The sequence below is a fragment of the Topomyia yanbarensis genome, chromosome 2 (genome assembly GCF_030247195.1).
Source record: "Topomyia yanbarensis strain Yona2022 chromosome 2, ASM3024719v1, whole genome shotgun sequence".
In the NCBI taxonomy this organism is placed as follows: domain Eukaryota; kingdom Metazoa; phylum Arthropoda; class Insecta; order Diptera; family Culicidae; genus Topomyia; species Topomyia yanbarensis.
The window spans coordinates 141,642,245-141,665,432 of record NC_080671.1 but is presented as its reverse complement, the minus strand read 5'-3'; the positions used below and the strand labels follow the sequence as shown (position 1 = coordinate 141,665,432).

The 23,188-nt window shown below is 39.6% G+C and overlaps 1 protein-coding gene across 1 annotated transcript in view; it reads right to left on the bottom strand.

Annotated features, from left to right (window-relative positions):
- Positions 1-23,188, bottom strand: part of LOC131681577 (cyclin-dependent kinase 5 activator 1) — a 154,393-nt gene that overhangs the window by 49,097 nt on the left and 82,108 nt on the right. Inside the window, exon 2 of the mRNA XM_058962432.1 lies at positions 12,016-12,153. Coding sequence (XP_058818415.1) covers positions 12,016-12,153 — 138 coding nt within the window. The remainder of the gene's footprint in view (positions 1-12,015; positions 12,154-23,188) is intronic.

Genomic DNA, 23,188 nt, shown 5'->3' with positions numbered 1-23,188 from the left:
TTAAAATGTCTAAAACTATTGATTTTCAACACCTCTTAACTCGCAATAACAAACAATGTTTATCTGTGAAAAGTTGAAATTTTTTCGATTTTGACGCATTTACTTCCCAGTGTGCGTTTAAAATGTCTAAAACTATTGATTTTTAACTCCTCGTAACTCGCTACATTTACTATCAAAAAGTTGAAAAAGTTCAAAATAATTCAATTTATATAGCGTCTACCATTCCGTTTATCTGCCACTGCACGGTACTTAAACGATCAAGAATAAGATACAGGTCAAACAAGCAAACCATAACAAAATGTTCATCTTTGTACAGGTTCGTAAACTGTGTGACTGGTATCGCCTTACGCGCGACAGGTAAATTATCCTCATGACCAGTCTCAAGACCGATGACGCATTTAAATTCCATGACATGTCACGAGACCAACCATCGAGGCTTGGAAGCTAACCTGTTTGAGACATGAGACATTTTCAGCAGAGCGTGAATGTACGGGTGGCTTGACATGTCGCGAAAAATGTACACAGGTTCCAACTATGTACAAAATAGCTGCTGGAAAAACTATCGGTTTCGCTATATGGTGCTTTTGAAAAAGTGGCTGTGATTTTTTTGTCACACTACCACACCGTGCTGGGGTACACAACACAACTGCGCCCTGAAAAAACCACAGCCACTTTTTCAAAAGCACCATTTAGCTAAGCTGATGGTTTTTCCAGCAGGTATTTTGCATGAATTGAATCCTGATGATCTAATAAATCGACTGATATTCTTCTTTTAGAGTTTTGAAAAGGTTTAAATGGATAATCTGGTGGCAAAGCTGAACATAATTTTTCTTACGCACACTATCAAGCCTTGAGGTAACTTGAGCCTTAAATGAGATAACAGTAGAGCCCTTAAATAGTAGCACTCAAACACGTAAGATTAATTTTTAATTCGATGGTACAAACCTGCGTTGAAGATGTGCTGCTTATGTTATACTAAACTATCTAAAAATGGATCTGGGGAGTACACAAGCCTCCCCCTCCCTCTTCTTTTCATTTTCTGACTACGTCTGTGTTATTCAGCAATTCATTCTGAACATTTCATTCAAAGGTACCAAGTTTCTGCGATGAATATATTCTCATTTGTTCAAGTTTAAAGTATCGGTGTCGTGGTGTACTGATGTGTTGGAAGAAATAATTAATTTCTGCATTTGGATTGAACCATAAGTTTTAAAATCGTTATAACTATTTTTTGAAAACTCGTAGCTAGTTACCGGTTTCGACAAAGTTGTTAACCAAGGTTTGAATTATCGTTTTATAAACCTGGTTTTTCATTTTGAGTGAAATAGCGATCTTTATTAACGTAAATGCAAAATAATTGATTTCCCCATATAAAATCCCATACAAACACTCTAAACGCAATGCGCAAACGTGGAAGCAACCGACCGCTCCCAAACTTTTCACAGGCATTTGGGACCACAAAAGGAACTCAAAAAGTGCTGTGCTGAAAAATGTCATTTTCGAGCCACTCTACTGTACATAGGTTATAAAATGAATTAAATAAATGAAATGAGAAAAATGAATAAAATTAATAAAATGAATGAAATGAATAAAATGAATAAAATGAATAAAATGAATAAAATAAATAAAATGAATAAAATAAATAAAATGAATGAAATAAATAAAACGAATAAAATTAATAAAATTAATAAAATGGACAAAATAATGAAATGAATAAAATGAATAGAAAAAGTGAGTTAAATGTGCTAAACAAACTAGGATTTTCTTGTAATAAAGGGAAATTTTTCATTTAAATCGTCTGTGGAAAAATCTCAGGTTCCCAAACTTTTCTTTATTCTAAGTTGTAACATCCATAATCTTGACTGGTCACAAGCAACATTTCAGCAGTCGCTGTCTGTGGCTTCATAAGTTATACAATTTTTTTGATTATAGAGGTTTTAACCTTAAGGTCATTCGCCTCTTCGGGTTAGAAAAAGCTGTTAAGAAAAATCTCTATGTGCGGGGTTGGGATTCGAACCCAGTTGAGCTGCGTACAAGGCAATCGTTTTACCAACTACGCTATGCCCACTAGGGCATTGCAAAATTATTTTTTTTTGAATTCTCAAAGGCCCCCCCTCTCATATTGTGACAAATGTCAAAGTAAGCTCAGATGCCAAATTTCACATCATTTGGACAATTCTAGACCCCCGCCCACTTCGCTTGAAATTTGTGAAATTGGTGCTATGGGAAAATGTGGAGGAAAAATATATTAAATGCTATAACTTTTGAAGTAGCAATCAGAAAATTACAATTTATACCTCTTTTTAAAGGAAATAACCTTAGTATTGGAATGGAGATATTCCTGTTTCTATAAACATACGGGAAAGTGGGGTACTGGATCATTTTAACCCCAAAATCTCCTTTTTTTAATTTTTCTGCTCCGTTGTGCAAACCATACATATTTTGAAGTTTTTCTAATGTGAAAAAAATTCAGCAATCGAATGGAAGCTTTTAGACCTTTGTCCTAATACGAGAAGTTGGGGTTATAGGGCCTTTTGTCATTTATATTAAATTTTATCATTTTCTCGTGCATATATCTCTATTATTCTTCATTCAATGTTAATAAATTGTACCTTGTTGAACGTGGAAAATTCTTAGAAATACAACAAAAATAGATTCGTTTGCGTTAAAATTCAAAAACATCATTTTTTTGACGTTAACTCTACAAATCATTTTTTTTTCATTGAATGTCCTAATACCCCAACTTCACCTATTTTTCCAGGTATGAAACTTTTCTCATGTGATTTCTAAGTGCTTTTTTCACTATAAATAGTAAATTAAATAAGAATTTTGTTGTTAAATGGAGTTAATATGTGCGATTTTATGATAAAAATGTGAAATCGAGACTATATGTCAGATAATTTGATGTTTCTGAATTTTACCGGTAACGAATCTATTTTTATTTTATTCCTAAGGATTCTCCACGTTGAACAAGGTACAATTTATGAAAATTGAATGAAGAATAATGGAGATATATGCACAAGAAAATGATAAAATTTAATATAAATGACAAAAGGCCCTATAACCCCAACTTCTCGTATTCGGACAAAGGTCTAAACGGTTCCATTCGATTTCTGAATTTTTTTTACATTAGAAAAACTGCAAAATATGTATGGTTTGCACAACGGAGCAGAAAAATTAAAAAAATAGGGGATTTTGGGGTCAAAATGACCCAGTACCCCACTTTCCCGTATTTTTTTTTATAGAAACAGGAATATCTCCATTCTAATACTAAGGTTATTTCCTTTAAAAAGAGGTATAAATTGTAATTTTCTGATTGCTACTTCAAAAGTTATAGCATTTAATATATTTTTCTTCCACATTTTCCCATAGCACCAATTTCAAAAATTTCAAGCGAAGTGGGCGGGGGTCTAGAATTGTCCAAATGATGTGAAATTTGGCATCTGAGCTTACTTTGACATTTGTCACAATATGAGAGAGGGGGCCTTTGAGAATTAAAAAAAAATTTTTTTTGCGATGCCCTAATGCCCACCCTCAAATTATTAGAGAGCATACATACTTTTTGATATGTATCAAAAAATATCCTAATAATAAGAGTATATATTTAAGAAAATTTTATGGTAAAATATTATTTTCCAGAGATGTCTCAATGAATATGTATTGTTGAAATACGTTTTTGGGAACATGCTTCAAATAATGTCATACAGCGCCATCTACAAAGGTTTCATAGAATCACATGTCAAAATACCAAAACAACCAACTTCGCAAAAGAAAATTTTTTGGTAGGCTGTCTATGTCGAAAGATAGAACTTATCTAGATAAGTTTTTGATTATCTAGATCGAATTCTAAATTCTCGAAATAATGCTCAATTTCATGCAATATACTTTGCCGTAGACACTGAAACTCCAGGACACTAGAAGTTTTGTTCATAGCAAGTAGCCACCAACACCAGGGTGCTAGTACGGAATAAATACCAAAGCTAGTTCCGATTTAGTTCTCTCAAATTTAGAAAGGCTTTAAAGCGATAGACGCTGACTGCATTTGTTCAAGATAACGAACTCAACGAACTCCTGAAGGCAGGGATAAATAAAGAGAAGAATAAAAAACACTCTTTGTACTTTTCATGCGAACCACCGCTCTTCTCTTTCACAATAAACCTCTTCACTCCGATGTGTGTTGCTCCCATACGTGCATTCTACTCCATGGCTACACACCTCAAAGAGTAGAAATAAAGATGCTCTTTAGTGTGAATTTTGGTCCCGCGCGCACAGAAGCAGAGAAGGCAACCAAAAAACATTTTAAAAACATTCTTCCGTTCAAACTTTATCTGAATTTTTTGATCCACCTTCCTGCCTGTTTGCCAGACACAAAAAAGTGGCTCTTCAAGGCGACACTTTGTACGAAATTGTGCAGCTCTTTCTCTTTTCCATTTTTAAGTTTCTCTTTGTGCGGTCGTTCTGCACATCGCGGTAGTGTTTTTGTGCTACTCTATTTTTCATCGGTGTATTTCGTTCTTTGTGGCACATTGTGTGAGCAAATAACAAGCCTGCCTGAAGGATAACAGACAAATGATTGCCCCTGCATAACGTTAACCCTCTAGTGCCCAAATTTTTATTTAGCTTGAAAAAACTTTTGTGGGTTGGTATCGTGATGAGAAAAACGAAAATAATGTTGATAATTCATGTAAACTATGGATTTTTGATTAAAGCCCTAAAATAAGTAGGCCGCCTAGAGGCGGTGTTGGGCACCTGGGCGAATAAAAAAACAAAAACTTTTTTTCTTCTAGTTACTTCAACATAAGCAAATTCAGATGGTTTATATTTTGGACTCCATCAGAACGCAAATTACCCAAGCTAAGGAGTATTTCTCTAGTTCTTTGGTTGTTTAATTATTGACTTCTCTGGCGAATGACCTAAAAAGGTTAAAGCCACAAATAAACAAAAAAAAATTATTGACTTCTAATTTAGAGTAGGGGAGACCAGTGTCTGCTGGCGATGGTTTCACTTATCATGTTTTATTTTTTAATTTAAGAAGATCGCGTAAAAGAGAATTTTCAAGATTCTTCAGGTGAAATTCCGAAGTAAACAAACAAAAAAGAACACATTTTGTTTGTGGTTACGTATATTGTATATACACGGAAAGTTCTTTTCGCGCTATCGAAAATTCTAGTCATTCGTGGAATAGCTTTGAGCTAGCTCTAAATAACAAAAATGCTGAAATTTATAAACTTCACCAAGGGTAATGAGCCTATTTTCGCCCAAACCATGTGAAGCCGGTGGTTAGAGCAGCGTTAGCCATCTTTGTTCAACGCATTGGAAAGCAAAGATACTGGTGCCAATTCATACGCATTGCATCAATTGTATTTCGAGTAATTAATGAAATGGTGAGGCACCCTCCCTAATACGACTAAAATGGGCTCTTCACTCTAATATGCTCGAAAACTTAACGCTTAACGTGAACGAAACAGAATGTAATGCAACATAAGTACATGGGAGAATGTATTACACAGTACTTGAAGTGCAGGACTATAAACAGCGCCATATGTCTAATACAAAAGGAGAAAAAAAGATTCCGCCAACTTACTCCAGACTCCCCTAAATACAATTAATTGATAAGGACATCCATATTCTAACAGCAGAATTCACCCAAAGATTTTAAAACATGCTTTTTTCAGCTAAAATTGCACATAAAGCTAGTTTCGGTACGATAAGTAATAACAATAGACTGAATTTTTTTTTCGCCCAGGTGCCCAACACCGCCTTTAGGCGGGCAAAGTGTTTTACCAAAAAAGCTAAACATCCGAATTATTCCACTAAACCATTACACATCTACAGTAAAATGCTACTAACAGGCTACTCAAAAATATTTTTTTAGTTATTAAAATGTCCAAAAATAATTAAAATTTGTTTAATGAAGATTACCACTAAACAAAAAATAGTTTTTTTCCAAGTTTTCATCGAATTTTCAACTTTGAGCTTCAATTGCTTTTAACAGAAAGGTACGATTATTCAAACAATGTGTGTATGAAAGGTGTGAGCGTTGGGAAGAAATACTAGTGCGGATGACAACATACAATCATGTTTAGTAGTTTTATTTAGATTTTTAAAGAGACCGCCTAGAGGCGGTGTTGGGAACTAGAGGGTTAACTAGGCTCTCGCGTGGCAACAATTGTGGAGTTTATAGAGAATTCTGGGTAACAGTTAGTTATTATATGGGAAATGAATGAACTTATGAAATTCAAAAAATATTCCCTCTTTTTGCCGAATCATCCTCTGCCAAACAAAGCATTTTTCTTTTCGGTTTAGTTGTTATTCGCCACGTTATACCAATATTGTCAACTACTGGTTTAGCCCGCACTTCACTGTGTCTACTTTCAATTTCTTTTAATTTTACATGTCACATTTTCACCCATCTGTTTCAAAGTGTTAGAGGTCGTAAAACAATATCATAAGGGTAAAAAAATCGGGGCATCACTGTGTTTGTAAATTAAAATCAAGTACACACCAATTTTTTGCTATCGAATCTCAGTATTTTTTGCAACTTTTGCCGAGATTTGAAAAGCCGAGCACTCGGCAAATTCATTTTTCGCTAAAAACTACAATTGCTTGCAGAGATGCGAGAAATGATTCGCTGAAAATCAGCAAACAAATGATACTTTGCCAAGATATCAGTACAGGTCGGACTCGATTATCCGGGGATTTGAAAAAAATCTCACCCCGGATAATCGAATCACCCGGATAATCGAATCAAACTTTTTTGCGTTATTTCATGAATTTAAGCTTCATTCGTGGAGAAATTGGACCATGACCAGGGCAAATTTTCCTATTATGGTAAATGTAAATGTACCTATTTTGGCCCTAGTCGATTTTTCAGACTTTCAGGGTGTGATTTGTAATTTCAGTTCGTTTTCATTTATTATTCATATTGGTAAAGAGTTAACGATACGTATCAGTTGTTTATACTATTTGTACAAGAATTCTAAGATAAACTTTTTAATAAGGTGTACAAGTTAAACGTGAATTTCCAGGGCTTAGATTTTCCGAGGTAACTGATTCGATTACTCGAATACCAGAAAAAAAACAAGTTAGTAAGTAAACTGGAGGTCGTCTGTTTCTTGGCTCCAGTTTAATTTACGTGGAGTGTCACATATCACAGCTAACATGTCTAGTCATTCTAATTAGAAGAGTGCGTGTTGCGCACCCACAAAGACAATCCTTGTCCTTGAACTTGTAGTATCATTTAGTTGACCAATACTGGATTGTCAGGTAATAACTACGCGTGTAGTCTTCGCAAACTGTCCCACTCATACTTGTCACTAGCGAAGGACTACCGGGATCCCGGGCGCCTCAGCGAGAAGTACTGCTGACGCCCTCTTTACATAGCCTATCATCCATCTTTGCTTGAGATACACAAGAATTGAAATAACCTCCAGTGACGGCCGGGTCTCTTTTCAGAATCTCGTTAACCATTTCTTGACCAACTTTTTTTTACCGCGTAGGGTCCCAAAACTATTTTTCCTTAAAACTGTTGGCGTCAAGAAACACGAAAAACCCGGTTTAAGAAAGATAGGTGCTTTATTTGCAGCTGCTCAATATTTACCTTCCGATCTAGTCTAATTGCATGAAAAAGGTAATTGTGGGCAATCTAAATTAGAAAGTTTTAGCGTTTTCAATAATATTCCCAGGCTACGAAAATATTCCAAAATTTCATTTTCGCCATTAACTGAAACTATACCTGCAGCACTGCTTCAGCGGAACCCAATCAGATTAATTGTAATAACTTCTGGTCTAATGCTAATATTTATATCTTTTAGTGCTCAAATAAAAGATCTTAGTCGCAGTTATTAGCCTTACTTGACGTTGTGTAAACCAAAAGTTATAGTCATATAGAAACATGGTTGTTCATCAACCAGAAGGGCACGAACGGGTTAAAGATGCTATTGGAATTCTGAGCAGGAATCACTTATTGAAGGGGATAATGGGAGAAGAGCAATATTGTTTGTGTCAAAGTCCACTGGAACTCAAAGCAGGATATTCATCAGAACATTACACCGGATTCCAATGATAATAGGACCATGATTCTATCAGTATCTGGAATAAAGCATAATCTTCAGCGGAATTCTATCTTGAGAAAGATTCCACTATACATTTAAGAAGCTTTTCTCTAGAATCCTGCATCAAAATTCAGAGAAAAAACCGTAGAAATACGGATAAATATTGAATCGAAGTTCTGAAATAGATTCCATTGGGATGCTAAGAAAACTTCGATCAGAATCTTGAAAAGTATCCAAACAGAATCCTGAGAAGCATGTCATCATTATCCCAAGAGATAGCCAGAAACCGACCGAGCAATGTAGGTATAATGATGTTTTATGTGGCCTACAGTAACCGATGTATTACGAGAAAAATGTACTTTTAGTGTAAAATTAAAAAGTTGCGTATTTGGCATTCAAAACTTTTCATTTTTTTTGGAATCTCCAAACAAATCTTTATAAAAGAATATCTCGCTGATTGATTCTAGTGCAAACAGTACCAGAGATATAATCCGAAGAAAAACATTTTTTTAAACAATTTGTTAAAATTAACCGTTATGTGTCCAACAAAAAAAACAGCTATAACAGGCCAACGAGGGTACCCGGGTCCCCACAAATTAGAATGCTCATAATTATGGCTTCCTTTAACCAATTTTGACACTTTTAGATGCTTTAGATTCAGGGACTCGTCCACTTTTAGATTCTGTAACATTGAACCGGATGAATGGATCTGGTTCTTGGTAATCCGGATTTTCCGGAGTAATGTTCCAGTACTAGGGCATGATTTGTAAATTTAAATAATGCCCTAGCAAAATGAGTATCAAAACTCTTCAAATTGTCTCGGAAGTCTGTTATTTATTGTTACGGGACCCTATGGTAGTTTGAAAAATGGAATTGGAATAGAATGGCCATTCACGGCCCTACGGGAACCTGCTCCGGAATGTCCGTTCCGGGGTGAAATCACCAAATGGTTCCAATACCACGAGATACAGGCTATTGATGCTATGCCAAGAATTTTGATACCCATATTGCTAGTATTCCATTGAAATTCACAAATAGTATCCAAGCACTGGAACATGCTTCCGGAAATCTGGATTCCCGGAAACCGGTTGAAATAAACCGATTCATTTTTACCAAGTCTAAAAGTGGATGAGTTCTTGAATCCAAAACACCCAAAAGCATCAAAATCGGTTGGAACCTTAGTTATTGGCATTTCAGTTTTGGGGGTGCTCGGGTATCCACGTCGGCCTGTGACGTAGTAAGAAATTCAGGAGCCCCTCCCCACTCCCTTCTTACTACATCAAAAACATTATTATCCCAAAAGCTTGACTTAGTGAAGTTCTAAGATGTCACAAAGTTTCAATTTCCAGCTATGGATAAAACATCGGAATTTCATTATTTGTAACCTAAAAAGGTATCCGGGTACCGCGTCGGACACATAACGGTTAACCCTTGTGAAGGCAAGCTAAAATCCTAACATTAAAGGGCAAGCCGGGCCTCTAAGGCCCGTCTAAATTCAAGCTCCTTTTTTGCCGTTCTCATATAGAAAGGTTATGCAATCGGTCGAAATTTCGACTTTTTAACCGAGACCCGCAGGGCCAAATCTCTTATACCATTCGACTCAGTTCATCGAAATCGTAAAATGTCTGTATGTGTGTGTATGTATGTATGTATGTATGGATGTATGCATGTGGCAAACAATCTCACCGATTTTTCTCTGAGGTAGCTGGACCGATTTGTACAAATTTAGTCTCAAATGAAAGGTGCAGCCTTCCCATCGGTCGCTATTGATTTTTTTTTATTGATCCGACTTTTGGTTCTGGAGTTAGGTGTTGAAGAGTACAATCACACAGCAAATTTCCATAGAAACTGATACCACCATGATGTCCAAATGATGCAATATATATTAAAATATGTGCAACATTACTTGGCTTTGCATGTCTAGATCATTAATGACCCACCGAGGGTACTTCGACCACATTGGCCAGCTATGGCGGTTCTTGATGCCCCGGGGGAACTTACCAAGTTCCTAAGATAATGTCATACCTATCTCTCAGCGAATTCTTTTCCGATTTTTACAAACTTGGTTTCAAATGAAAGGTACAGCATTCCCATTGGCTGCTGTTGAATTTCTAATTGATCCGACTTCCGGTTCCGGAATTACAGGATGATGAGTACGAACACGCAGTAAATCCCGATTTCAGCGTATAAGGCGATGAATGTAAAAAGCTCAATTTTTTTTTCCAAAAGGGTAGTACTCGGAAGATCACGTCGACTGTCGATTGGTTCTAAGCTCCATTTCGTTTGAACACGACCAATAAATGTTTCTGGGTTGCTATCAATTTCTTCTGATGCATAACCGGAGTACATATTCATATTTTTCTACATCAAATTCATCATCGGAAGCAATATCATTCACATCTTCTTCCTCGCTTTGCAAATCAGTTTCGGAATCGTCTGCTGTTGAATTTGCTCAAATTTCTTCCATTACTTCAGATTCTTTGAGACGATTGAAAACATGGGCATATCGTCTTATAGCCATTTCAATTTTTTGTTGTTTTTAGATCCTACAATTTGAATTATTACGAAAACTATAACAGAAAGAATAGACAACTAATAGACAATAACGACAGAGTTAGGTTATGTTGTATCCAAATAATTGTCAAGTAGACCACAGTGAGTGAAATAAAAGTATTTACCCAAAAAAATATGACACACGTCATTATCGTATGCTATTTCTACATTTCTTATAAAAGAAATGTATAGAATTCGCTCAAACTTTCAAGATTTTTTTCTTAAAAGAAAAGGTAAAAAGATAAAATCAATCAAAACATTCCTGCTAATATGACGATGAACTCATCCAAATGTTTTTTTCAGATAAATATTAATGTATAAAACCCGTGGTATTCCTAGTAGTAGTAGTAGCCTAGTATTGCATGCACACCGGGCCTGCCAGACCCGGCTTGCCTTTTTGTGCATGTAAAAAATTCAAACATAGCTGCGCAAAACTCCATAGATGAAAATTTCACAATTCTTTATTTTTGTTATAGATTTCAAAGCTACTTATCAAAATTTCCATGCCCAAGCTTATACTGCATACACATTTTTTTGTAACTAAAAAATTGTAACGTGCCGGGCCTCTTAGACCCGGTTGCCTTTTTGAGGGTTAAGAGTGTTCCCATGGACTGAGGGGCACAACAATTTAGGTTATTATATATTATCTCTAAATGAACAATTTCTTAAAAACTGGTTCCAATCCATGATGGTCGATTCCAAGTTTTGTTTTTTTAGGTCACTTTGCGCGGAATAACCCATATGTAAGCTATTTTTGAGGTAGGTTAAAATTTGAGAGGAGGTTACCCTAGACCCCCCAATTGCAAAAAAAAAGTTCTATTGACTGCAATGATTGAATTAGCACTATAATAAGACATTATAGTTGAAATTTGATTTTTTTTCAAAGCACCCGGATAATCGAATCATTTTCCCCGGATAATCGAATCACGGATAATCGAATCCCCGGATAATCGAATCCCCGGATAATTGAGTCCGACCTGTACAAACATTTGCTGATTACTCGGCTGTGCGGGAAATTGCCGTGCTCAACTAAGTGTGTAAGTGATCCTTTTGCTCCGCATCTTTACTTAGTCAATACTATAGCAAACTATATGACTAGTACTACTCTTGATTGAATATGCTGACGTAGTTACACTTGCACCAAAAGCAATAATTGTCCCGATTTTCTGCTAAAAATACAATCCAAAATGGTCTACAAATTATATCCTTGGAGCTGGAATAATTAATATTGCAATACCCCACATTGGGACAGTGCCTTTGTCGGTTCTCGGTTTGTTTGGTATACTATGACGCGGGCAGACTAAACCCAGGGACAGACTTTATTGAAATCTATAAATTATATGCCAAAAGCGGTCCCACCGCATGTACCAGTCAGTGTTCATTTAATGATTGAACTCATTCCACTCACCTGCCATCCCTGAAGCAGTAGACTCCGATCGACTGCCCGCAGCCACATTACGGCGTCACCTGCCTGGAAATCCCGTAGGTTTCGGCACCGGTCGTGAAGGAACATACCCAAACACTTCAGCAGCTCGGAGGTTGAGGCCTGTAGGAGGAGAAAAATAAAGATCGATAATTTAGAAATTGGAGCAAACTATTTTTAATGTTTTATACACATAATGCTAATATTTTTGATATTTACTCGTATGTTTGGTGATTGACCAGCTGAATAAACCCAACCCAATCGAGCTAGAGAGAGAGTATTTTGGTCCTATTTTGAATTTTACTCAGCCAAACTATTTGGCATCACCAAGGACACAAAATGGCTCACTGATACGAACAATTTTCATACCCGAAACGAATACTTTACAAATTATAAACAATTTACAAAAAGATAAATGTATCACCTTTACTAAATGATATCGGAATATATGTCGTCATCAAAAACTTTAATTACCCCTAGAGTATATAAAGCTAGGGAGTCTCGGTTAATAAATTAATCATTAATGAAGACATGAACATGGTTTGTACTGGCAAGGATGAGGGGATAAGTACCTACATCTATGAGATATTAATGGGAAGCTAACTGTATAGTCCCTGCTACATGGGGACTTATCACAACCAACAAGTCTCGGTGGTATTCTCCCTCCTTGTGACGATATTTGTATAGAATGTGGGCCAACAGTTTATTGCGGTTTAATTTCCTAGTGGATTAAGTGCCACTGACTGGTTCGTCACGGTTGAAATCAAAAATTTACAGAGTCAAGAGAAAAGAGTCTGAAAGGATTGGGACTGGGTGGAAGTGATGTTCAATGTTTTATTTTCAGCGATAAACTGCAGTCAGAACAAGAACGAAATACCCGAACAGATGGAACATCCCATTTCATCTCACAAAAGTCACCATTTTTCAGAATAAAATTCGATCCTGGTAATCGGACATCAGTGTCCCTAGGGCTGGTCAAATAATGTTCACATGTGTCCGGATGTTTTATTTATTTTTTATTTTATTGTGTTTTATCATCTGACCTTGTTGGTCTTAATGAAATATTAATTATATAGATGGAGAAAAGCCTGTTCGAGTAAAGCTTCATGCAAACTCTTTTCAAATTGGCGTAAAAACCCCATATTTTTTCGGTTGAATAACGGTACAATACAATACCATACACTACAATAAAATACAGTGTCAGATTCTGATGAGACGAAATCGAAACGCAAATTCCATAACTTATTTAACTATGGATCAAATTTTCCAATTTTGGTTGTTCTAAAGGACTGGTGGAAGAAAAACGCTCCATGTCCGCCTCATCCACAGCATCTAGTCAGCGAGTTTGTAGTTCGCCGCACAATATTATATCCCTCTCTGGGAAGTCAAGCAACTTGCAATTCCAAATTCTGAGCTTCCAATCATAGTCCAATTATAGTAGACTAATGTACACCTAGAAAAATAATTCCTATTTCTATTCCTATTTTTCTTTTCTATTTGTTTATAAGTTTTAGTTCTAAGGCATGTTACACAGTGGATGCTCAAATATGTTCTAGATTGCATTAATTCTGCAACAGGTCTCAGGATATCGAGAATTAAAATCAATAACATAAAACTCATTTTCTCAGCGCTTGCTGCAGAATAAAAGCAGTACAAAACCGCACCTCTCCCACGGGAACATGCGTCAGACAGGTACCAAACGAACTGGCCGATGGCACGTGGCCTTTTGTCGTAGATAACGAGCTCATCAAGCCGGTAGCTGATGGCGGCATTCTCGGCTTACACCTGAAACAATCATCGCGTGGCAGGACAGGCGGTACGAAGACAAACGATCTGACAAAATACCGAATTACCGCGAACCCGACATATAGGCAATAAATCCATCTATGCGGTGATGTAACGAGGTGGATATCGTGTGGATGTCGAAACGTGATAGGGGTAGGTGGGGCAATATGAGTACCCTACGGCTGAACGCCTTTGTATCGGTTCGGTATCATAACAAACACATAATATAGCAAAACCGTTTTTTTCGCCCCGATTTGGGAAGTTCTGCAGCTTGTACATTTTTAATCAGGATAGTGTCTTGGACCTCTGCACGAAACTTTTCGGAACAAATTTTTTGGCCAAGTCCCGCGTTGAAATGTTCGGATTCCGCTTGAAATGAGCAATCAGTGCTCTCTCAGTTTTTTTGTGTAGTGGTTTTCGGTTCACGTTCAGTGTCATCCGCCATCAGTGTTGTGGTTCAGTGTCATCCATTCCTGGAACCCTTGGAGGATCTTTGAGATTGTCGCAAAACGCAACGCGATTACCGAGGATTTTGTATGTAGGGAAAAGTGCCTATATTCACCATACTAATCAGGGTGCCTCACTAATTCATTAATTTCTCGCCCTACAAGCAATGGAATGCGTAAAAATTGACATCAACAGCTTTGCTTCGTTGTTAAGAACCATATAAAAAAATAAATGCATTGAAAGCAGTAAAATTCTCGTGCTTGAGCACAAACGAAAACTCGAATCGAGTGCCCCTATTGTTGCACTACCATTTGACTCAATGCGTTGAACAAAGATGGCAGACACTGCTCTAACCAACGGCTTCAAGGTGATAATAGAAACATGGCGCAAATGGGCTCATCACCCTAAATAAATAAAATTGTTTCGCGGACGGTTTGATGATTTTGATTCATCTCTGAAATCTCACTGACAACTGCCAATATATGTGAATGATACACTCTAAAGAGTAACTGGGCAAAATTTGGTGCATTTTGGGAAAGTATGAAAAGAGTTCCACAAGTTTGAAAGTGTCACAATAATTATAATTCATTCACATAATAATAATTCACCTAAAAATGTCTATTTATAATAGCTGGCTTGAAACATGTTACATCACCTAATGATGATATGCTGGTTATTCACGAAAGCAAATATGTCGAAAATTATTTACAGTTTCTTAGAAAATATCGCAACATGGCCCCACATGGTGTTATTGCACCTCGTTCCCCTTCTGCTTATGTGACAGGGGATGAGGTAGACATTCTCACTTGACCGGTGTAAAATTACTGTGAGCAGTACGGGTGTGTATTTGATATAAATCATCTACATGTTTCAGGTTTCGAATATTGATTAGAAGAATATTCGTGGTTAGCAAAGGCCATGGCCTAATTGTGGAAAAAGCACACACTTAGACAAATTTAAATTTATTGTGCAACGTAATCTTCTTGGTTTTTTTAGATCTTTTTCCCCCGAAAAACTTTTTTATCGCAGGTGACGGCGCCGGTGGTTGAGTGGTAAGCGTGACCGCCACTCATTCCAATTTGCCTGGGTTCAATTCCAGCCGAGGTCGATGAGATTTTTCTGAGGTGAAAAAAATCTGTGGTCACATCTTCCTTCGGAAGGGAAGTAAAGCCGTTGATCCCCGGTCTATGAGTTTGGTGGATCGATATCTAGTCCAGATAGTGAAGTCACCTCTCTGGCGTCGGTAAAGAAGGAGTGATCCAACTTCTATACTCTTACTAACAAAAATATCCTCCTCCTGTGATACTTGTGGAGTGCGCAGTAGTATATACGGCCTCTAGCAAAAGCAAGTATCGGGCTAACCATTCCTTCCCTTTCCTTCAGCGATCTACGTTCGGGCCTGGCCGGCGCCGGTATTGATCAATACTTTAGGATTACCAGGAGTTGCACATTGAAAGATGTTTCGCTATTCCCAAGCATAATTATCTACTTATTCTCTGTGCAACTTCAGCTAGTCCAGATCGATAACGGAGTAGCAGCCAGGGGTGGTCGCACAAGCTCAAGCTCAAGCTCGAAAAACTTTTTTATCGCAGTCGTTTAAAACAGCATCTTGGACATGTTAATTAAGGCAACAAAAATAAATTACATGAGACCAGTGCAGGTGAATACAGTGGGTGGTCCATGATTATCGCCCTCCCGAATCAATCTGTATATATTAGCTGTGTTTATCTCAGGCCAAATAGTGATCCGGATTTGTATCACGCGCACGCTAATGCCGTTCAAACAATTCTAGACAATGCTGGCAGCACCGACACTGTTCTCGTCTTTGGAGACTACAATCTCCCACGCCTGCAGTGGTCGCTCGATAATGATCTAAAATGTTACCTACCTATTAATGCCTCTTCGGAACAAGAAATAGCTGTAACGGAGTCTATGGTTGCAGGCGGTCTGTACCAGATCTGCTCATTGACGAATGTGAACGGGAGGATCCTCGATCTTGCATTCGTAAACAACACGGATATCGTAGAGCTGCTTGAACCTCCGACTGCTATTCTCAAAGTCGATCCTCACCACAAACCGTTTGTCCTGCGGCTAGATGTACGTACCAACACTGGAGATGATTCATTTCATTCGATTGACGAGCTTGATTTTGACTTTAACCGTTGCAACTTTGACGAAATCTCCGCACTGATTGCCACTGTCGACTGGACCGACTTAATGTGTTGTAATGAGCTTGACGAAGCAGTCGCGCTGTTTTATGGCAAAGTATATGACATACTCCGCCTAAAGGTTCCACTGAAACGAGTCAACAGGAGGGTGGATTTCAAATTTCCATGGTGAAACGCTGAGATTCGCCGTTTGCGTAATGCACTGCGAAAACAACGCAAGCGTTATTTCCGCCATAAATCAGACGAAAACAAAGTTACTCTTCAACAGACAGAACTGTAATACGAAACGGCCCGGAATTCCGCTTTTCGTGAGTATTTAAATCATGTGCAAAATAGCCTTCGCGATCACCCCGCATCATTTTGGAAATTCGTTAGCAGCAGAAAACGATCTGGTAGTACTCCCACCGACGTTTTCCTTGGAAACGCAAGCGCGCAATCTCCAGCTGATACCGTAAATTTGTTTGCTGATTTCTTTCGCGGAGTGTTTAGAAGCGACTATACCGTCCCTTCGGAAGAGTATTTGGAAACATTACCATCGTACAACATAAATCTCCCCCGTCCCACTGTAAGCCGAGCTGAGGTCTTGAAGGCTCTGACTGCTGTTGATTCATCGAAGGGGCCTGGCCCCGATCATCTCTCGCCCCAATTTATAAAAAGCTGCGCCCACGTGCTGTCTCTTCCGGTGTGCATCATTTTCAATCGCTCTCTCGCTGAAGGCATTTTTCCTATCGCCTGGAAAGAAGCTGCTATCGTTCCCATTCACAAGGCTGGAAATATTCACAACGTCGAAAATTACAGAGGTATCTCATTATTAAACTGTCTCTCCAAAGTTCTCGAAAAGCTGGTCTACAACGTCACGTATGCAGCTGCATCCCACATTATCTCGGAGTATCAACACGGGTTTGTCACAAAACGATCAACAACTTCTAACCTGATAGCTTACACTTCTAAGTGGTTTCCCGCCGTCGAGAAGCGTCATCAGGTGGACGCAATTTACGTCGATTTCTCAAAAGCTTTCGACAAAGTACCGCACAACATCGCAATCTTGAAATTAAAGCGTTTGGGATTTCCCACCTGGCTGACTAACTGGATGCAGTAGTATCTTTCCGATCGCTCGGCATTCGTGAGTATAAAAAACACGCGTTCAAGCACATTCAGAACACCCACAGGTGTCCCGCAAGGCAGTCATCTGGGCCCGCCTATTTTTATTCTGTTTATTAACGATATCTGTAGTCGGATCAAGTCTGGGAAATTGCTGTACGCGGATGATCTCAAAATCTTCCGAACTATCGCTTCTGCACTTGACACCGTAGTGCTTCAAGAAGATATCTGTACTATTCAAGAATGGTGCACGCTTAACGAAATGGAAGTCAACGTTAATTAATGGAAAGTAATCAGTTTCGGACGCTTGCTTACTCCAGGACGTTATGAATACAGCCTAAAAGGAAGAATAATTGAAAGCGTCGACTCAATTCGAGACTTGGGAGTGCTCTTCGATAGGAAGTTGAGCTTTTCCGACCATATCACCGCGACAACTGCTAAGGCTTTCGGAATGCTGGTCTTCTTAAAGCGGAACACGGCGGACTTCGATGATTTCTACGCATTAAAAGCACTCTACTGTGCCCTGATCAGAAGTGTTCTGGAGTATGCTGTGCAAGTGTGGGCACCATACCATGCCGTTCAAATTGACCGACTAGAGCGTATACAAAGATGTTTTGTGCGATTCGCCCTCAGGAAACTTCCATGGAATGATCCAGTTGTGTTGCCTCCTTATGCCGATAGATGTATGCTACTCGGTCTGCAGACTCTGGCGACTCGCCGTATCTTCTTGCAAAGAGTTTTTGTTTTCGACTTGCTGTCAGGTAATATCGACAGTCCCGATATTCTCTCGGGCGCTAATTTGTATGCGCCTCCTCGTGTTCTCCGTTACCCCACTCTGTTGCGGATCCCTAGACACCGTACTTCATATGGACAAAATAATCCACTGGAAAGATGTTGCTGCAGATTCAACGAAGCTTCTTCAGTGTATGATTTTAACGTTTCCAAGCATAGATATAAGATATTAATAAGAAATATATAGTTTTAAAATGCGTCTGTACGGTGTATACCGAAGATAAGGAAATAAATAAATAAAAACGTAATTCGTTTAATTTAACCTTTAATACCGCACAGGTGTGAACGAGGGCGTTCTCGTGATGGAATAGTCTTACTCCTCTTTGGTGATTCTAATGGATCCAGTTTCTTCGCGTAAGCTCCACATTGACGGTTTCTGTCTTCCAGGTAATCCATTATGATACTTCCGTTGCTATCTCAGAAAATAAGAACTATTACATCCTCAGTCGATGGAACTGTTTTGGTCACCTTCAGAACCGGATAATGATGGGCCTACTTTTAATCATCAGCTACAAATCGCTTAGGATAGGGTAGCGTTTTGACCATCCGCACAACGTGGCAAATTCTGTATGACAATAGAAAAGCTAGTTGTGGGTCGAGAATTAGTACTTTTCCCTTACGAGGACAATCTGGGCGGCAACACTCAGACTGTCTAATTTACTGAGCACTTCGGCTCTCTTGAACCATTTAGTACCACTTCCTCGTTGAGCTTCCGACTTGTTCGCAAACTACTCGGTCTCGTCCCCGACGATGAACCTAGCCTACTCCGACGGGGAGTTCCCCGACGAGAGAAATTCTCTCGAAATCGAGACAACGAGCTAGGTGCCGAGGGCAGTTCGGTGATTCCGGTGGATTAGAGCGTCTGGTTTGCTAGTGCCCCGACGACCCGCGTATCTCATTGCGGTTTACTCAGTCTCAGTACTCAGTCTAGAATCTAGCGCTGAATCTAGTATACGTCGACGAAGAGTTCCCCAGCGAAAGAAACTCTCCCGATACCGATTCTTCTTCGGGTTTCGCCATATTTCGGATCGTGGTCGGTATGGTGATTCTAGGTGCGGATTCTAGGAGCGTAGCGTCTGGTTCGCTGGCACGCGACGACCCATACCCGACGCTCTGTCACCGTCTACTTGGGTAGTTCCCGGTGGTCGACCTAGGCTACTACGGAGAGTCTCCCGGCGGTGACATGATAAGCATCACCACTCTGTTGACCGTGTTCCACGTGTTTACGTCGCTTGTCATTCTGTAGACGATATTATCCAGGTTTATGTCTGGTCCTACCGTTTCAAGAATTTCCCTGCGCGTCGCTCAGAACCTCGGACATTCGAAGACCACATGCTCCGGTGTCTTCTCGACATTCTTACACTCCGGGCATAATGGTGACGTTGTGTGCCCGTACCGATGAAGATACCTCCTGAAGCAGCCGTGGCTCGACAGGAGCTGTTTCAAGTGCTTTCTATTAACCCACGTTGACACGTTTGGGATGGGCCGGTAGGTCCCCCTTCCCTTATCCGTGTTGTTCCATTCCTGCTGGCACCTCGCCATCAAAAAGCTTCACACCATCTTGCTCACGTTTCTGGTGTTTCTCTGTTGTAGCACTCGATATCCTCCGCCAGGGTGATGCAGATGTAGATCATCCCGGCGATAACGCATACTACATGACGATATTGTTCTGGACGTGCTTGCGACTAGTACAGCCTTCGGCCGGAACGTCCTATTCAGCTTTTAGCGGTTCTGCTTGGTTTTCAGCGCGACGAGAAACTCCATATAGCAGTATCTCGAGTCGCCGATGTTTGGCATGGTTCTCGCTATTGAGTTCGTTGCCTTCGCCGACTTTTCGCAGGTGTAGTCGACGTGGTTGTTGAAGCTCAACCGGTCGCCGATTATCACTCCCATTTACTTCAGTGCACGCTTCGATGTAATCACGTGCCTTCCAACGTCGACCTGCATCCGCCGAACCGCTTTACAGTTGCTGAGCAACAACACCTCCGTCTTGTGGTGAGCTATCTACAGCTTGACCCCGTTCATCCAATTCTCGATCGCATACATTGTCTCCATCACAGACACCGCCACTTTTTCAAGTATCTCACCCATTACCGTTAGTGACCAGTCGTCCGCGAAACCCGCGATTTTCATTTTACTGGGCAGCCGCAGTGCTAAGATCCCATCGTACACCCTGTTCCAAAAAGTTGAACCGAGTATGAAGCCCTGAGGATCACCTGCTGTCACTCGCACAGCAGCATTCTGCTCTTCAGGATCCGATATATAGTCAAAAACCCTCATTCTGTGCAGCGGTGGTTCCCCAGGTGGCGGTGTTAAATGCATTCTTCACATCTATCGTGACCACAACGCAGTATCGATCTCCTCTTCGCCTCTGTTTAGATGCCTTCTCCGCACTCTCGAGCACTGTCCGAATTGCATCCACTGTCAATGCTTCTTTGAGGAATCTAAACTGCAGTTTGGGCAGTGCGCGCTCGCCCGCCGTGCATTTCGTCAGCCTGTTAATAATGATTCTTTCCAGAAGTTTATTCAGCAAAAATATAAGCCTACGAGGCTGGATCGCTAGGAGGTTTTCCTGGCTTTGGCAGCAACACCAGCTTCTTTACCTTCCACATTTCGGGGAAGTGGCCTTCATCTAGACACTTCTGCAGAACCATCCTGAACATGTCCGGGAATGCCAGGATCGCTACTTTTAGCACCAATTTTTGTATTGCATCAGAACTGGGGGTTTTCTTTGATCTCAGTTCAACGATTATCTTCAGTTTAACCAGGCACATTTCGCTTGGCGTCGACGGGCCCTTTGTTTTCGCCATCACGACTCGATACGCCCCAGGGATTAGCGTCTTCTTTTCGACACAGCTCCTTATGTGTATTTTTTGTGTGAATGTATTTTTTTCGAATTTCCGAATTTCGGTTCCGGAATTACGGGTTTAAGAGTGCGTCCACACAACAATTTTCTACATCAACTGGTGCCACTATGAAATAAAAATGATGTAATTTTTTTTTTAAAAGGGGCGAAATTACTTCGATTTACAAACCTAAAGTCGCTTTGACCACATTGGCACCTACGATGGTTCCTGACCCAAGCAACAATTGAAGTTTTATAGTATGCTACAAGTGCAATCTAAGTTTTATAAGTGGCTATAAAACTACTATAAAACCTCAATTGTTACTAGGGGAGTCCATAGAAGCCGGAACTGAATAATGTTCAAAGGGGGGACTGAAGGAAAATTTAAAAAGCGAATTTGTATTTTAGATTCCAAGTATCTTTTAAATGTAAGAAACGTCGAGCTTTGATGCAATTAAAAAAAATTGACGAAAATTGACTGTTTCGGGCTTGATTGTTTTGGCACATTTTTGCCTGTTATATAGAAAGGTTTTGCCATCACTCTGAAAATCGGAAACCTAATCCAGGTCAATTCTTTTTATTTAAATAAATATTCTGAATTTTAACATATCACACATCCATTCGTTCAACTCCGCTCCACGCTCGTTAAACCTCCCCCCAGATCCCTCACAATCATACATCCCTAAGACTACCACCCCATCCAACCTCGTACAGATCCATAACTCTCTCATTCCCATCGCCTCCACCCACGAGATATACCAAAATAAGCTGGGGTGGTAGCTGTGGGTTGTGGGGTTTGATCCCCCTCACACACCCGCGTGCATGCGGGTGTGTGTGAGGGGGTTGTTATTATATTGGTCCTTGGGAACGAGACAAAGTTACTGTTATCAATTTGTAGACATAGATACATAGATTGCATGCATAATTGGAGTAATTAACGACCAAGTCATTTGTTTGCAGAGTAGTTAACCCTCAAAATAGGAAGCTAAAATCATCACTTCAAGTAGCATTGCTTATAAAATCCAGTGAAATTAAAAGCTTCTTCTTTGTCGTTTTTTAGAGGGAGAATTGAAGACCCGAAAATGCTCGATCATCTCAATTTATAATTACAAGTTTGTGGATAAACATCCAATGTTGGTCCTTATAGAACCAGTATAGGGTCATTACTTTATCTACAGATAACGTTTGAGATATGAGAAGCAATGAATGAAAATCGCGAAGCAAAACGGCTCATTGAATTCTATATCTTCAACTACAGCTCTAGCTGCTCTCCGATGCAGATCAGATCATCACGATACGCAGAGTTGTTTACGTTTTATCTAAAAACAAATCATGTTTCAGAGCAGTGTTTAAACTCGTTAAATAAATGCACTTGGTAAACGGTCACGTAATTAATACCTTCAGCCGATCATGCTGAGAACATAAAACATCACCATTTCCGACGTCTAGTGTCAGTGTACGCCGAACCGATTCCAGTACCAGTGCAGCGATGAGCTCATTGACAGTGATAGTAACCATTCTGGTGCTGCTAACAAAGATCACACCATCGATCTGTGTAGAGCGAAGTGTTTTCGAAGTGCAGCGTGAGTGCCTCCAATATCTCAACATCAGCAGTAGCCGGTTGTCGGAATACGTCGACGTAGAAAAGTATCCAACAGACGAGGAAACGAAAAGGTTTATCCGCTGTGTCGGAATATTGTTGCGCTTCTGGGATGATTTTACCGGTTTGCAACCGACGGTGATCGGGAGCTTCTTTCGTGCTGACAATGATGATACATTATACTTGAATCGTACCGCCCAGTGTTTAGATGAAATGCTGCTAACAGTTCCAGCTGACGATTCCCTGTCGATGGTGTTTGAAGCTTTCCGTTGCTACTTTCATCAATACGGAAATTTAGTTCGAACAACTCAATTTGTCCCGTGGACCGATTGGGAACTTCGTCAGATTCAATTGGAATGTATCGAAATTTTGGATAACACATGGCCACCTAGCCAACGATCCCTCGAAATACCCTGTCTT